General features: G+C 40.6%; 2 protein-coding genes across 4 annotated transcripts; one reads left to right on the top strand and one right to left on the bottom strand.

Moving 5' to 3' along the window:
• Window positions 1-1571: 1571 nt before the first annotated feature.
• Window positions 1572-7817, top strand: si:zfos-905g2.1. 3 transcript variants are annotated; one of them, XM_048253541.1, is made up of 9 exons: window positions 1572-2114; window positions 2592-2701; window positions 2818-3003; window positions 3395-3457; window positions 3669-3770; window positions 5703-5792; window positions 5942-6407; window positions 7128-7195; window positions 7432-7455. In XM_048253541.1, the coding sequence occupies exons 1-8, from the start codon at window positions 1796-1798 to the stop codon at window positions 7181-7183; spliced, it is 1392 nt and encodes a 463-aa protein (XP_048109498.1). In that variant the 5' UTR covers window positions 1572-1795; the 3' UTR covers window positions 7184-7195; window positions 7432-7455. The 3 variants fall into 3 exon arrangements, with proteins under 3 accessions (XP_048109498.1, XP_048109497.1, XP_048109499.1); XM_048253540.1 differs by having other exon boundaries at window positions 1578-2114; window positions 6992-7195; window positions 7432-7817; XM_048253542.1 differs by lacking the exon at window positions 1572-2114 and adding an exon at window positions 2291-2469 and having other exon boundaries at window positions 6992-7195; window positions 7432-7817.
• zgc:113423 (uncharacterized protein LOC569178 homolog) lies at window positions 7663-14114 on the bottom strand. The gene is made up of 12 exons (XM_048253539.1): window positions 13971-14114; window positions 12986-13111; window positions 12630-12778; window positions 12409-12465; window positions 11927-12004; window positions 11720-11824; window positions 11210-11555; window positions 10453-10656; window positions 9950-10071; window positions 9551-9854; window positions 9229-9432; window positions 7663-9072 (listed from the first exon to the last, which is right to left on the bottom strand). Exons 1-12 carry the CDS (start codon window positions 13981-13983, stop codon window positions 8930-8932), a joined length of 1851 nt encoding a protein of 616 aa, XP_048109496.1. The 5' UTR covers window positions 13984-14114; the 3' UTR covers window positions 7663-8929.
• Between the last annotated feature and the right edge of the window lie 1415 nt (window positions 14115-15529).

The raw sequence follows: 15529 nt of genomic DNA, 5'->3' as shown, positions 1-15529 counted from the left end.
ACAGAATAAAAGATCAGGATGCTAGGCCAGTGTAGATGTATGGCTAGGCGTTGCCCTAAGGTCTACGTTCCCTTGCATTAATTCTTTCACACACATACAGGCGTTTTTGGGCGAAAATCAGGTAGGTTACGGCATGCTGTTGGAGGTGCAAACAAATGCTGCATCGCATCACATCACGGATGGGCATTACACCTTTCCAGGGGGGGGGCACGGGAACTTAAATTGATCACGGTAGTTTAAGCTTACACTTGACTTGACAAAACATTCTAATATGAAAATATAGATGCAATTGTTGTAAAATGGTGCAGCTCATTTAAGAGAGCCCCGTGCGCAGGGATGGAGAGAGAGAAAGCGAGAGGGGATATGCGTGTTAGAACTGAGATGCGTGTGGAAAAAGTAGACGTGCTGTTGAGACTGGAGTTAGTCATATTCAAAATAATAACTAACTATAACAAAATAATAAAAGGATAACTTCGGACCTGGAGTGGTAACAAGCTCCCAGTTCTCCGACTAGGTCAGAAGAAAAAACAGTAAAGGTTAACGCTATCAAACAAACCCATAAACTACTAGGCCTACTTCTAATAAGTACTACGATATGAGATAGGCCTATGGCCTACCTGCGAGCCGATAAGCCATATTTGTCATCGGATGACAGGGGTTAGTGCAGAAGTGAAGTAGCCTAGACTGCGCCACGTAACCTCCTCTCCATTTAGGTGATGGGTTTACCTAATGTTCCTGATTGATTAGCTATACAGATTGACAAACGTAGGCTATATTATAGGCCTACATTTAATAAGTGTTCAAAATCAATCTATTGGATTGGGGTTGGTTGGTGCAGCCAAGCTCGTCCAGGGCGGGCACAGATGACTTCCAGGACGGGCCTGGCCCCTCAAAGCCCCCCCATGACGCCGGGAATGATCAGATCACAAGGAGCTGGCTCAAGGGTTCTAAAAGTATTTTATCATGAAAAGAACCATTTTTATTACCCATGTGTAGGCTATTCACGTCTGGCTCCTTGGCTATTTTGGTATCTATAACGAGCTATTTGACGTCTTTAGAATTCTAAGGGCGGAGCTACACCAGGCGCGTAACTGAAGCGTTCCGTTCGTGTTGTGTCTGCTGCAACTTTATTATAATCAATGGAAGTAGCTACACCAGACGACAGTGGGGCGTACGTTCGAAAAAAAATAGATCATTCATCTAAAATGGATTTTACGCGTCGCGAACGGAACGCTTCAGTTATGCGCCTGGTGTAGCTCATACCTAATGTTGAGTTACTCCAGTCTCGATATTTTTGACGTTAAGCACTTGCCCATCCAAAGTAAGGTAGGCTACCTGTTTCTAAGTTAATGGTCAAATCAACCAAAACTCATAGATTGGGCTGAGGCCTCACCTGCACAGATTTGGAAAAACTTGCTTTGCTTACTTTGCTTATTTAGATTTAGCAATATTGTGAAGAGTGTAGGCCTACAGAGAAACCGTGTAGGCCTACCAAACGTTTATTTGAGATTACTTTATCATGTTCATAAGTCCACAACATCTAAGATAGGCTAAATCACAAACCTGCAGTCCTCATCAGTGTGATAGGCCCTTCAGCCGTGGGGTGGGAATTGAGGAGTCATCGACCCCCCCCCCTCCCCCTCCGCGCGGTATTTGGAAAGTTTCATGGCGTTGTAGAAAGCAAGTTAAACAGCTGCTAGCATAAAAACATCAGATAGTAGATAACTGGCACCGACGTGTTTTAACAAATGTCAAACTTTATTTTACTGCACCTTTGTCACTAGCGTTGTTCAAGATGAAAGTTGAGTGTGGTCAGAGCAGTGACGGAACACGTTTTATTTGCCCTGGTGAAGGAGGGGTCGACTGTGCTGAAAATGCTGAAGGAAACGAAGAAGGAATGTCAGAAATTATTGTCCAACTTGACGACGAACTACCTCCCTCAAGCCCAGAAACTTTCTCTAGTCCAGAAACCGACATATTTTTATTTGCGCCTGTTTCAGATTTTGAAGAGGACGGAGCTAACTGCGATTCGGATTCTTCCAGTGTCCCAGCTGGTAACGTTAAACAACAGTCGTCGATTAACTTGAACGTTAGGAAGATCAAGTTGGAAGGATGTGAGTTATTTACACTAACTGACCAAAACTCTATTTCTATAATTCATAAGGCCTATGTATGTCAACATTTATTTAATTTGGCTAATTGATGATCACACTCAACCAGATGATTCTGCTGTTGCTATGCTCACACACTAGAATATCCAGCTACCCAACCTGGCTAGAAGCAAGCATGCCTAGCCAGTCGGCTAACAGTTTTGCAGTTTGATAGATGCCTTATTGGTTGTTATTGTTGGCTTTTCGCGGGATTGGCTACTCTGGTCCTGTGCCTAGCCTACACAACTTATAGTTAGATGGCTATTTCTCCTTATGTTGTGCTGAGTAACGTGTGCTAAAGACACGGACTTGAAGTAAAGTGAGTATCATAGTCTGTGCTTGTGCTTCAGTCAATGAGACAATCGATCATGCAATAGGCCTCACATCATTGTATTGTTTGGTACTATCACACAACCTGCAGCTTTCCTTTTTATGTAACAGGTGCGGAGAAAAATGGGGTCGTTCCCAGGAGGACTGATCGAAAACCAAGGCGTAAGAAAACAAGCAGTCCTGTACCCAAGCACAATAGTTCACTGTCCACAAATGGCCAGGTATTTCCCCCCTAAGAGACTTTTGAGCACCAAAATCTAGATTATATCTGACCTTTGGTTCCAGTATTATATTGAACCAAAAAAAGAAGTGTCTGACCTCCCTTGTAATGTCACAGCCAAAGCGACGAGGGACAAAGAAGTCACTGGTAAAGATTCAACCATGTAAATCGGGCCAGGCTGAGCAAGACCGTATGTCGGGGGAGACAGCAGGCTGGATCCCAGCTCCCTACACCAAGCAAGAAACTGCCATCAGCCCACAAGCAGCCATGGAGCCACCAGGCTTCCCATCTCTTCAAGGAAAGGTTAGTGTTAGCGATGACACACCCTGTTGCTTCTAAAAAGGTGGTGATTGTTGCTGGTATATTTGATTACCCTTACAGCCGAGTGAAATTCTGATAAGGGGTTGTTACACTCATAGATGGTTTGTTAGGAGAAGAGTCCATCATTCACCTTATTCAACTGGCGGCCAGAACGAGGCTACAGGGTACACTTGCCATTACACCTAAGTCCAGCAGATTGTGGAGATAATGTACCCTGTAGCCTCGTTCTGGCCGCCAGATGGATAAGGTGAATTATAATGAAAAGGACCATTGTGGACTGCAGGCATTATGTTGTATTAATATAAGGAATACTGAAGCACACTGTTCTTAGTCTTGTTCTTTTCATGTTTCTTGGAACTCTCTTTTTGCACAGATGGAGGAACCATTCTGTGAAAAGAAGGACAACATTTTGCTGGAAGTGTTGAAATATTGCCAGGTATGATGTTTGACTGTTTTTCAGTTAACACCTTGATACAGTTGTGATGTTAGCAAGTACTTTGGACAGATCCTCATCTATAACTTCTGCTTTGCATTATTTCACTGTTTGGCACTATAGTTAAATGCAAGTGTGTGTTAATGAGTTGTTTAGTAAAATGTGATAATAAGGAAGGGCCAACTGATGTAGACTGTTTCTGTCTTTCTGCTAGACGTTGTGCACAGTTGTACAGAGGCTTGAACAGAAGATTGATAGCCTTCAAGCAGATTGCTCCCAGCTGTATCTCCACATCAACAGGGAAGACTCAAAGAAGGTACAAAGCAAATCCTTACATAGGCCTTACATATGTTCCCAGGTTGATTCCACATCATACAAACAGTATGATCTGTTTTGTACACACATTGCATTTTGTGACATGTCATTAGCTTGGCATATTCTTTGCATTCCTGACTGAAGCAGAGCCCTTGCAGAAATGGGTCTTAATCAACAATTCATCCTGTTGGCTAAATGGTTGTCAAAGGTTGACATTTCTATGAAAAGTTTTAAATAGCCTAATCAATAAAATGTTGTAGCTTCTGTCTTTGTAATCACATTGAAATGAAGTAATTACAAATCATCTCACTTTACAATAGAGATTTGGCTCAAAAGTGCATTGAACCAGATAATGCAAACGAAATGCACCTGGGTGAATCAAGGATGCATACATACTAACTGATGAGGAATGATTGGGTATTTCACTGCAGTAATGTTTTTGGTTTGAAAAAGAAATGGCATATTTCACCTTTATTGTAGATTTATCCATAATTAGCTCCGCTACTAAACACAAACACTACAAAACAACTTGAACAAAAATAAACATTTGTAGTCACTAAGGTGTGTTCTCCAGATACGTTGAGTGGAGCTCCTAGTTGACGAGTCTTGCTGTGAGTGCCAATTAAATACAACTAGAAAATGTAATTTCGAGGAAATTACCAGTGCATGAAAATATAAACATACTGTATATTAACATAAAATGGCAATCAAATATTTTATTTGGAAACAGTTGGCAGGAGTCATAGTTGATAACAACTGACAGTTGAAATGGCTGAACAGGTAAATAGTTGAGTAGTTTAAATAGTTAAATTATTTAATAGTGAATTATTGTAGTGAGGACATTTATTTTGAAACAGTTGGGCAGAGGAAATAGTAGTCTTAAAAGAGCCAGATTGTATGCTTAAAGCCTGAGACAAAGTATATAGTTTAAAAGTTGAATGTAGATAGTGTAATGGATGTTGATAGACAGAAAGTTGAATGGATGTTGCTAGGCAGATTGTTTAATGGATGTTGATGGATAGTTTAATGGGTGGATGAGTGAATGGTTTGAAGAGGATGAATGGATAGAAAGTTGGATGGAATGTGCCTTATATCCTAGCAGAATGGAGAGACACAGAGAGTTGGCCTAGTTAAGCAGAAAGCAGTTGATACAGGTGCAATCAGTTTAACTGGCCCTTTGATGGGTCCTAGTTGAGCAGCTGGAAGTTGATACAGGTGCAAATCAAGTTAATTAGTCCATTGTGATGTCATAGTGCTAATATAAAGTCTATGGGGAAAAATAAGCTTGTTTTTTGTTAATATCTCAAAGTATAAAGTTCACAAAAGTGAAAAATACATTCCTCAAGTGTACTTTTCAAGACCTACGTTACAAAGTTTGAACGAAGTTTCTACGTTAAACGGTTGAAGCTGAATTAGACGCAGAAATTTGGTGGGAAGAAGAAGACTTCGGATAACAGAACAGTGCATTTTCATGCACTGTAATTATTGCTGAGTGGCAGCATCAGTGTGTGGCCCATAATGTGTCAACATTGCTGGGTCTTGGTAAACTATTTATAGTCAGTATTTCAGTCATTATAGTCCCTGTGTGGTCTGTGTCCATTAGATTCAGTGATGGAAAGCCTTGCATCTGTAATTGGGTGGAAGTTGTTACTGCAAAATCTATCTGCATATTATTTTCACTGTATATTACTATTTCACCAGTAAATACATTGAGTGATATTTTTGTCTTTGATATGCTAGGTTTGTTTGTGTTAAAGTGTGGGTTCATGTGTATGATTTTATCTGTGTTTTTGTCTTTGTCTTGTTTTGGGGAGTAGAATGTATTGAAATGCTACCCTTAAATATATAATTCATGTTTCCTGTAGTGTGTCCAAGATATGAATAGGTTCCTGGAAGCAAACCTTATGTGTGCAATTTTTGTATTGTATACCAGGAATGGCATTCAGCAATTCAGAGACCTGTGTTTAAGGGTGCTGATCTACAGTTCCATGCTCCCACTCTCAGTCTAAGACCGCCAGACAAGGTATTCATATTTAAAGTTGTGTGGTACAACTAATATGTTATCTTTGCCTTCACAACTGTAGTGTCTTATCACATTTTTAAGCAGGTGAATCGTCATATGGTGCAAGCATGCAGACACCAGTTAATTCCAGTCTTGCCTTTGTTCTTTAGCCACACGCTTCGTCATTTTTGGGGAGAGACGAGCCGCCTTGGGGATGTGTACAGCAAAACAAAGTAAACGCCCAGTGTCTACTTCCAAGCAACGGAAATACTTTTACATGTGGTCCAAACAGTCTTGACTCATCTCAACCTGAAGCCTACTTTGGGGAAGCCGACAAAGCTAGTGCAGGCAAAATTGCAGGAAGAGGTCGAAGAGGAAGAGGCCAGGGTAGAGGTAGGCGTCAAGGTGCCAGCAGGAAGAAGGATCCAGCTCTTCAGAAAGTGCCTCCTCTAAGGGCAAACCAACCCAAACGCAGAGTGTCCTTGCCTGTCTCTGCTGATGAGGGACTGTGTGCCAGCAAAGTAGCCAAGATTCTCTCTGAGCTACAGGGGAGGCGATCGGCACCAGGGGGCTCGGTGGAGGAGTGCTGTGAGGCCACTAAAAACAACAGTGTCTCTAATGACAAAGAGCAACATGGTGAGCAAAATGTACTTTTTTTATTATTCTTTTATATTATTATCACATTTATTGAAACTGAGCCAGAAACAAACATAGCAATTCTGTTTGGCCAGGTTCTTTTTTTTTTACCAGAAAATGTATCTCAAACAGCCAGGTCTGTTATACAACTTCATAGTTAAAGGTACACTATGCAGGTTTAGGTATTTTTGGCGACTGTAGAGCTCCCTCTAGAGTCGCAATATATTTACTCTGCTGTTATAGCAAACTTATCGTGACTTTTCCCCCTGTACACAATGAAAATGCTTTTGTTGTGGAGTCGAAGGATTAACAGGCAAAAAATATCACCAAAGAGTTATATCTACTGACAAGGTAATGTTTCACGACTCTTGCGAGATTTGTCGGGCCGCCGTTCTTGTAGTTGCATGGGTGGTTTTCTCGGTAGCGACTCGCTATGTATATGCTGTATAGCTATGCTAGGTGAATCTTGTATAGTGTACCTTTAAAGTGTCCAGGAGCTTTCACATTCATTTAAAAATAGAAAAAGTGTGAAGATTTTAGGAGTCAGAAATTGTATTTTGGCTGATTATGGTTATGGTTTGCAGTGATGATTGGAAGTGCCTTCAGGAAGGTGTGGATCCCATACTCTGTGTACATGGAGGCCTTTAAGCAGGATGAGCCTCAGAAGGCTGTTGTGCCAGTACTGCATGCAGTTTTTTCACAAAGTGTCCTTTGCTGTAGCGCTGTGGTCCCAAACCCTCAGAGAGGCATCCAGGAGCTCAGCCCAAACAAACTAGAGGCCATCCGAGGTACCGTATATATTTATACATTTTTATTTTACAGACTGCCGGCCTTTTTTTCCCCCTTAACAATGCCAATGCACTTACCTTTAGAGTTTAGCAATAACTGTTCATTTTAATGTTGAATTGTTGTACTTCTGTGATTCAAAATCAGTCCAAGTTGGCATATGCAAGCACTATGCACTTTTAGACTTACCACTTAGACTTATTGGTTAAAGAATCACAAAATCAATATTTGCACACAGAATGGCTGGCGGAGATGTACCCCAGACATGAGCTGGAGGTGAAGGGAAAAGCTTGGGCTGAATGTTTGGGTGTCCTGAACAGTATCACCAAAAAGTTGAAAACCGACACGACTCCAACCAAGACTGCCTCCTTTGAGTTGCCATGAAGTTAACCTGGTGGATATAATTATATTTTGATTGAACTTTTTGTGTTATGACACTTTCGTCTCAGGGTCAACAATTTCTGTTATGTTTTTGATGCTGCTAAAATAACTTTTTCATAGACTACTACACACATAACTAAACATTTTAAATGTGATGTGTGAAATGAAACACAAGTGAATGACTTTTAAGAATTCTATGTTTATCTTTTTGTATTGTCTTAAATACAGAAGACTCGCATGCAATTTACGTGTCTCTCACATCATTTCCTTCCACTTTCACTGTCTGATGTCAGTGCGACTTCTGAACATAATGCAACTTAAACCTTACAAATATTTTGGTCTATATTTTGGTCCTTAAAGAGTTTTGGTCTAAAACTAGTGGGCTACCTGCTTAAAAACACATGTAAAAGCCTTGCAACCTCCAACAACTTTTCTGATATTTTCGCAGTGTTCAGACCCGAACCACTGAACTACAACACACAGCTTGCATTAAGTATAGTTGTGTTTATCTGTCCTTCACATGACCACATTCCTTCAAATTTTATCTGAAGATGAGGCTAAGGCAGACTTTAAAAAAATGGCATAATGTTGTTTCGAATTAATTTAAAACCGACAAAGACAAAACTTTGTCAATATTTATTCAATATTATGTAAACAATTTCTGTATTAAAGGGATATTCCACCATTTGGGGAATTGCACTCATTTTCCACCTCCCCTTGAGAATGGCTGGATAAACTGGAGAAAGATAAAAATCAAGGGGAGGTGGAAAAGGAGTGCAATTCCCCAAATGGGGAAATATCCCTGTGATCTGATTGACAGTATTAATAGTATGGGCATGTCAATGTAAATAAAAAATCCATATGAATTAACAAAATATATGTATTATATATATCTATAACAACTATAACAAGATCCATGTTTTACCAACAAAAAAAAAACACATAATAATGAATTTAAATAGAATTTCTTTAAGGCATTACCTGTTATCCATGAAAGTGTTGCTCAAAAATACAAATGTTAGGTATGACCTATTCTCCAGGAAAAAAAACATTCTTTGATGGTTAACATGATTTTCTTTCTTCAATGAACTAGCATCCATGACTGTCCTATGATTCTTTTTTTTTTTTTTAACAAAATAAGATCTGTAACAGAACTATCATACAGTAAGAAAGCCTTAGACATCCCCATTATATTCACAGATTTCTCTGGTAATCTTGATGGTGTTCCAATACACTGAATGAGAATCACTGTAGTAGCATTAAAACGGTTTGACTGGATCTCAGGCACAGTGTCTTTAGCACTTCTCCCAGTGAAATACACTGGTCAGGAGAGTCGCTGGTGCTTGTGCCTCTCCTCATGTTCCCTTCTTGCGGCCCTTGCCCATCTTGAGGTCATGTCTAAACTTGCGGATGGTGCTGTTGATGGCTCCCACACACACCTTCCAGTCCTGGCCATCCTCCTCCAACAGTAACCAGGGGAAACGTTCTTGTAGGTGTTCTGAGAATGCGCAAAAAAATGCAAAATGGGCAAACAAACAAACCGTAAAACAATCTTTTTTTTTTTGCGTAATTTAGTGTGTGGTGTAACATGCACAAAAAAAAAGATACACTGACACCTCTACTAAACACACATCAAGTGGTAACTGCCACTAACCTCTGAGAGCAGATATTTTGTTGTAGTCCAGAGCTCGGATGCCACTCTCAGTGTTGCCATGGACATTGCTCACCACGAGCACCTCCTCAGGAAACATGTATTTGATGAGGACGCGTGCTGCTAGCTCAGGCCTGGTTCGCTGCAGGGCTGTGAACATGGCATACTGGGGTACCTTCACGTTCCGCAGAGGGTTCCCAAGATGCTCTAAAAAAAATCCCTAATTTCATCAACCCAGAGATTCTCTGTATATGCACTCGACGTATGGATGTGCATAGAACGTGCTAAAGAACAGATAATCCGATTTAAACAAGATGGAACTTACCGTATACAGTGTCTGAGTAGGATGTCAGACTGTTTTCCTCCTCATTTTGTATATGTTTAACTCTCGCGTTGTCTTCCTCCTCACTGTCAGACAGCTCTACATCGATCTCTGCTGTGAACTCCTCTACTGTGAACTCCATCTCTGGAGTGTAATTCTCTACGGACTCCTCAATCTGTGCTACGTACTTCTCTGTGGGCTGGTCCTCCTCAGGGTCAGGATCTGCTTCTGGTTCCGGGATCGGTTCTGTGTGCGATGCCGAGATATGAAGAGTCTTCAGAGTTTCATCCTCCCTTTGCATTTTCAGCTGTTGATGAATGAGGAGACAACAGGCATCAGCCATCAGCTTGCAGGGCCACGTTTTCATATTGCCAGTTCTTGTTTTCTCATTGTGCTACCTACCCGTCGCCTCTTGGCCATCAGACGTAGGTACCTGGCAGTTGAGTTCATGACCGACATGCATTTTCTCCAGTCTTTGCCTTTCTCTTTGAGATCATACTCTGGGTACCTTCTGGCCAGCCATTCTGAGGACAAAATCACGGTGGTTATGAAATCATTATTAAAGGAGAAATCTGGTGAGTTTTCACATAGATACATTCTCGGGTTCACCAAGTACTGTCGGTACAAAAAAAAGAATGAAAACAATTGGTTTTACCTAGCTCGAGTTGCTACAGCCAGCAGCTAATGCAGCCAGGCAGCTGCAGTGCTACATCTGGGGGCATGTCTGAGCTCCTATTTACATGCCCACATACATGTTTTCATACTGACTACTCGGTGACCTCGAAAAGTGAAGATCTATGTGAAAACTCGCGGGATTTCTCCTTTGTCTCCTTCTCAGGTATTAACAGCTTATTTAGAAATTGATTTGCTTTCAAAGGCAATACTGACTGTTCATCTTCCCTTACCTCTGATGGCCCCAAGCTTATTTGGATCCAATTTCTTCAGGCCTCTGGTGGTGTCACCCAAAGTGTTGCTACAGCTCATCTCCTCGACGGAGAATACACAGCGAGTGAGGAATCGGACAGCCTTTCCAGGTTTGGACATCTTTTCTGCCTTCAGGAGGGCGCTCTGGCTAATGGACACATTCCTCTTCCTGCTGCCCAGCCAACCTGTAGTTTGCATTACCACATACATTTGAGAATATGGTATTCATTATTTGCAAACTGTGTCCTTAAGAGCAGGTCCCCCCACCAAAAAATAAATAAATAAAGGATTGAGGGCAATGCTGCCTTACTTTGCTGATTAGGTATGGCTTTTGATGTTCTACCTGAGGCAATATCTAATCTTTGACAAAAATGAAACAGAAATAAACCCCTTAAAATAACAACATTAACGATTTGAGTTGGCTACCAACCGAAAACCAGAAACAAAACATGGCATATAAAATATCTAAGCCCTAAAGTTACAGGCGGAGTCAGCAATGTCAACATTGATGTGGGCAAAAATCAACTTTGATGTGGGCAAAGGAAAAACCACATAAGACCGACCAATGAAGCAGGTCTCTAGCACCTACACTGGTACAGAGAGACTGAGGACAACTTAGCTATTTTGTATAACAGCTGTAGTTATACAAGACACTGTGCCTGTAGCTGAAGTTGTTTCAGTATTTAAGTAGCAATGTCTACTTCTCGTAAGATTCTAGACCAGTATTGATGGCAGGACCTGTTTTAGGGCTGGCTCCATATGCTGTGTAAGATTGACTTTGAATCTGCTGGTCTACATCTTTGTTGAGGGGAGTCGGATGGTTTGAGAAGTTTGCTGCGCCAACGGTCTTAACCAGGGAATCATTCTGGCCCGGCGGGGCCAGGCTGGGTGGGCTGGGAAGTCTCTGGGTCGGGGCTGGAGAGAGAACTGGGGGCCTCTTCACCTCCACTGAGGGAGGGGGTGGAGGAGAGCACACGCGCACCAAATGTGGCATGGACAAGGCTAAGTCTGGGGCCAAAGACGTGTCCACACTTACAGCAGGAGGGTCTGTGTTCTTGGACAGAGATGGTGTTTTTGATGTAGCCTGTCAAACCATGAAAAACATGGTCACTTGTAAATAAAAGAAAATGAGCCTTATCACTGTATGAAACCTGTTCTTTGTTTGGGCCTTATTTACACCATGCAATAATGAACCATAATGTCTGTAAAACACTAAGACCATGGAAAGGTGGGTATGGCAGGATTTACCTTTTGGAACTGTTCTGGAGTCAGCTGGATTGGCTGAATATTTGTCACCTTGGCTTGTAGCTGTTCAAATTTCTCATCCAGTTTCTGGATGGCTCCGTACATAACCTGAGATGATGATGATGATGATAATAATTATAAAAAAAAAAAATTATACAAACATAACTATTTATATCTTGATTGTGTCCCTATATTAACATTATACCATACCTGGCAATATGCAAGGATTTCACCCAGGGTTCTTAGTTGATCAGTGCCAAAGGAGTCCTTTGAAATTGAGCTCTCCTCCTGATAAATGCAAAATGAGTCGGGTTTAATTAGATTAGATTCATTAGATTAGATTCAACTTTATTGTCATTGTGCAGAGTACAAGTACAGAGACAACAAAATGCAATTTGTGTCTAACCAGAAGTGCAAAAAAGCAGACAAGTGCTTACACTGTATGTGATATACAAAGTAGGTGGTGCATAGACAGGACAAAAAATATAGTGCAGTGTAGATAGTAGTATAAGTTGTTTTCAGAAGGTGGTTTAGAGTAGTATAAATTAAATATAAGTATGTGCAATGTATTATTTATTTATTTATTCAGTTCAGAACCTGTTACCACTCTGCTCAACAGCACACTTGCCACATTTCTGTAGTGTGCCTTCAAGGTGTTCTTGAGAACTACAATGTTAAAACAATCCACCTGCCTCATGAAGTTGTTGGCTGTCATATTCAAGAGATGACTCCCCCTCTTGTTCCATCCTCTACAGAACACGCCAATGTAAAAACCATTGTGGGCGTTAAAATCAATGCCACATTTCAATATTCACATCCTCTTGTGTTCCTTTAATGCCACTCTTGCTACTTGTTATATGATTTAAATTTTTTTAATTCACATGATGCACTGTAGCATGACTTTGTGCCATACCATGCTGCTGGTTAATGGCACGGAGGCAGAGCCCTGCCCTCTTGTGTTCTGAGAGGTGCCGTTACTCCTCTGTCCGTCTGAGCTCCACCTCTTAGGTGTCTGTATGAGAGAAGTGGTGGGCTGTCTGCCAGTGTCCCTCTGCTGGCCTCCTTTATTGCAAATAGAAAATGGGAGAAAAAAAGCAAGAAAGATGTCTAAAGGAAATAATGTAGGCTATATTCTCTTGCCATTATGTCCTTTTATTGTCAATTATTTGCAGAGCTGGCATGTGCATTTGAAATAAATAGTTTTGAATGTAGAGTTTATATGTATAATTTACTATGTAAAGAAATACAAAATATCTCAAGGAGGCTTACCGTCAATATTCAAAAGTGCTGCAGATGTATTTCCTGTCAGGGCTGAATCACCATCATCCTCACAACTGAGATGTTCTTCAATCATTACCTGATCATAATCTTCCTCAACCTTTATTTGCACACAACCTAAAGACAAATGAGTATGAATGACTGGACTGGACACGAATGCAATAATTCTGGCATGGGGAGTTCACGTTGATGGTTTCACCAAGCCTTGAGGCACACATGCTTGGCTAAAATAATGTGGCTGGTACAGGGCATACATGTAAAGGATAAACGCATTGTGCATGGAAAAATACGTCTCCTTTACATATTGTAGGCTATTAATTAAATAACAATTTCGTGGTTGAAATTATACTGACGGAGCTTGAGGTATAGATGAGAGAGCCGTTTTGCGCGTATCGAATAGTGCACAACCGGCAGCAATGGTGGAACGCTATCACTCTGTCTTTTTAAGAGGAAAGTAGCCTAGTATTAGTACGCCTAGCAGGACAAAGACCGACAGATGGCTAGTGCTTGACTCTTATAAACGTTTAGATAATTCGCCATAGCCTATTACTTTCATGCCTACTATTAAAATAGCGTTCCAAATTATTCTTGTTATGAAGAAAACTATTGTATTGGTCGAGAAATACACTTGGCACGCTATAGACCACCGCCTATTTTGATGTTGCCTATGTGTTATTGTTTAACAGTTGTGGTGGTATTACAGTCATCAAGAGTGGTTATCTACACATTTATATTGTGAAATTGTCCTTCTTCTGACGTTTTAAGAGGTAGACACAGAGTCAAGGTAAAGAACGCTATATCGGGTGATTGCTGGAAAACGTGGAACGTTATTTGTGACTATGGCTGATTTCACAACGCAAACGGGCACCCTGCATATCCTTAACATGGAGGCGAGCACACTACCATAGGGCTGGGTACAATGTCCTGTTGAGGAAATAAAACAGACAGTTGCATGTTAAGTTAACTGGCTACTTACTGTTTGCCGACATAGCTGCCAGAGAATTCCGCTGAAACCTTTCCCCAGTTGGCTCTGTCTGTCAACACACCCGTTCTGCAGGAACTGTATGTGAACGTAGCCTAATGTTAGGCTACATGTTACATTTTACACTGCTGCAGACGTCTTCGCAGTAGAACGGCCAACGATTGGTCGTTCACTGCTCGTCAACGTGGAACGTATGCGTTCATTTTCTGTAAACAGAATGGATCTAATGAAATGGATAGACGGGCAGAGACCTTTTGTTATGGGTGTGATTGCCACATGAATCTGACCATACTCTTAATACATTATTTGTATAAGATTTATTGGCGACACATTTTTAAAAAAAATCAGTGGCAGTAGAGGGTAGGATCCTACATAAAGAGATTGGACTAGCCTGGTTCTATTTTTACATTTCAATATCAGTTTCACATTTTACCTGATTTTTGGATTTTAAAAATGACTTTGGCTACCTGACACTTAAAGGAACGGTATGTAAGAAATGTATTTCAATTAATCATAAAATGGCCCTGGTATGTTACTAGACATTAAGAAATCATGTTCATTTCAAATACTTATATCACTGACAACAGCAGTCCAGCCAGGATATTGTCATTTTAAAAAGTGAAGTTGCAGCCCCCAACTGATGTTGATGTTGTGTTTTGTCATGTCATGTTATGTTTTGGCCTGATGCGCCACCCTCCACCTATGTTCTAATCACAAAGTCAGTAGTGTTTCGGCATCCGGGTTGGCAACCTCGAGTCAGGGGGGAGGGGGAGGGGATACACCCCTCTACAGTAATTTGAAAGTGATTGCAGTACCAGTTTTGGCCACAATCTTACATATTTAAAATGTATATGATTATTTAAACTGGTGTAAATAATGTGTAAATAAAGACACAATGTTCACTTTGCGTATGACATTGTTACACCGTTCTGCCTTTAGGGCTGGTTGAGGAGACTGCAATCTCTAATGCATGACTTAAGGAAGAAGAAAGATTAATACAAGACATACTGCAAATCAGTGTCTAATGACTGTCACATGGTATTGCCACCTAGTCTGATGGGTTTTCTGTGAGTTTTGCATTAGAGGACTGCCAGACAGATCTACAGAGTAAATGCAGGCTTTGCAGATTTGTCTGGTTTCACCCAGGTTATTTTCAAATGAGAAATACGATACATTTACCAAAAATGCCAATGCAATATACAAATTTGCCTTAAAAGCCCAATATATCATGTAACATTTCAGATGCATTTAAAATAAAATCATAAATGTGTTCCATATGGTCAATTTCTTATATCCTCCATAATTTTCCTTAGCGTAAATGTATTTTAATGAGCTAGGGTGATGCATATCCTTGACCGGCATGTAGCCTAGATATGCAACAGTTATCAAAAACAATGCCTATGCAACTAAATATTAGATAAGTAATTTAAAGTGAAGTTAAATCTTGAAAAATGTCTTCAGTTTATGTCAAGGTTGAAGAGAAAAATCTCAACACTGCTATTTTTTGGATCAGATTAATATCCCTTTTCTTTACTTCCTGTAAAAAAGTAATG

Source organism: Alosa alosa, chromosome 9 (genome assembly GCF_017589495.1).
Source record: "Alosa alosa isolate M-15738 ecotype Scorff River chromosome 9, AALO_Geno_1.1, whole genome shotgun sequence".
In the NCBI taxonomy this organism is placed as follows: Eukaryota; Metazoa; Chordata; class Actinopteri; order Clupeiformes; family Clupeidae; genus Alosa; species Alosa alosa.
The sequence above is the reverse complement of the archived record's forward strand: the minus strand, read 5'-3'. Positions and strand labels throughout refer to the sequence as shown.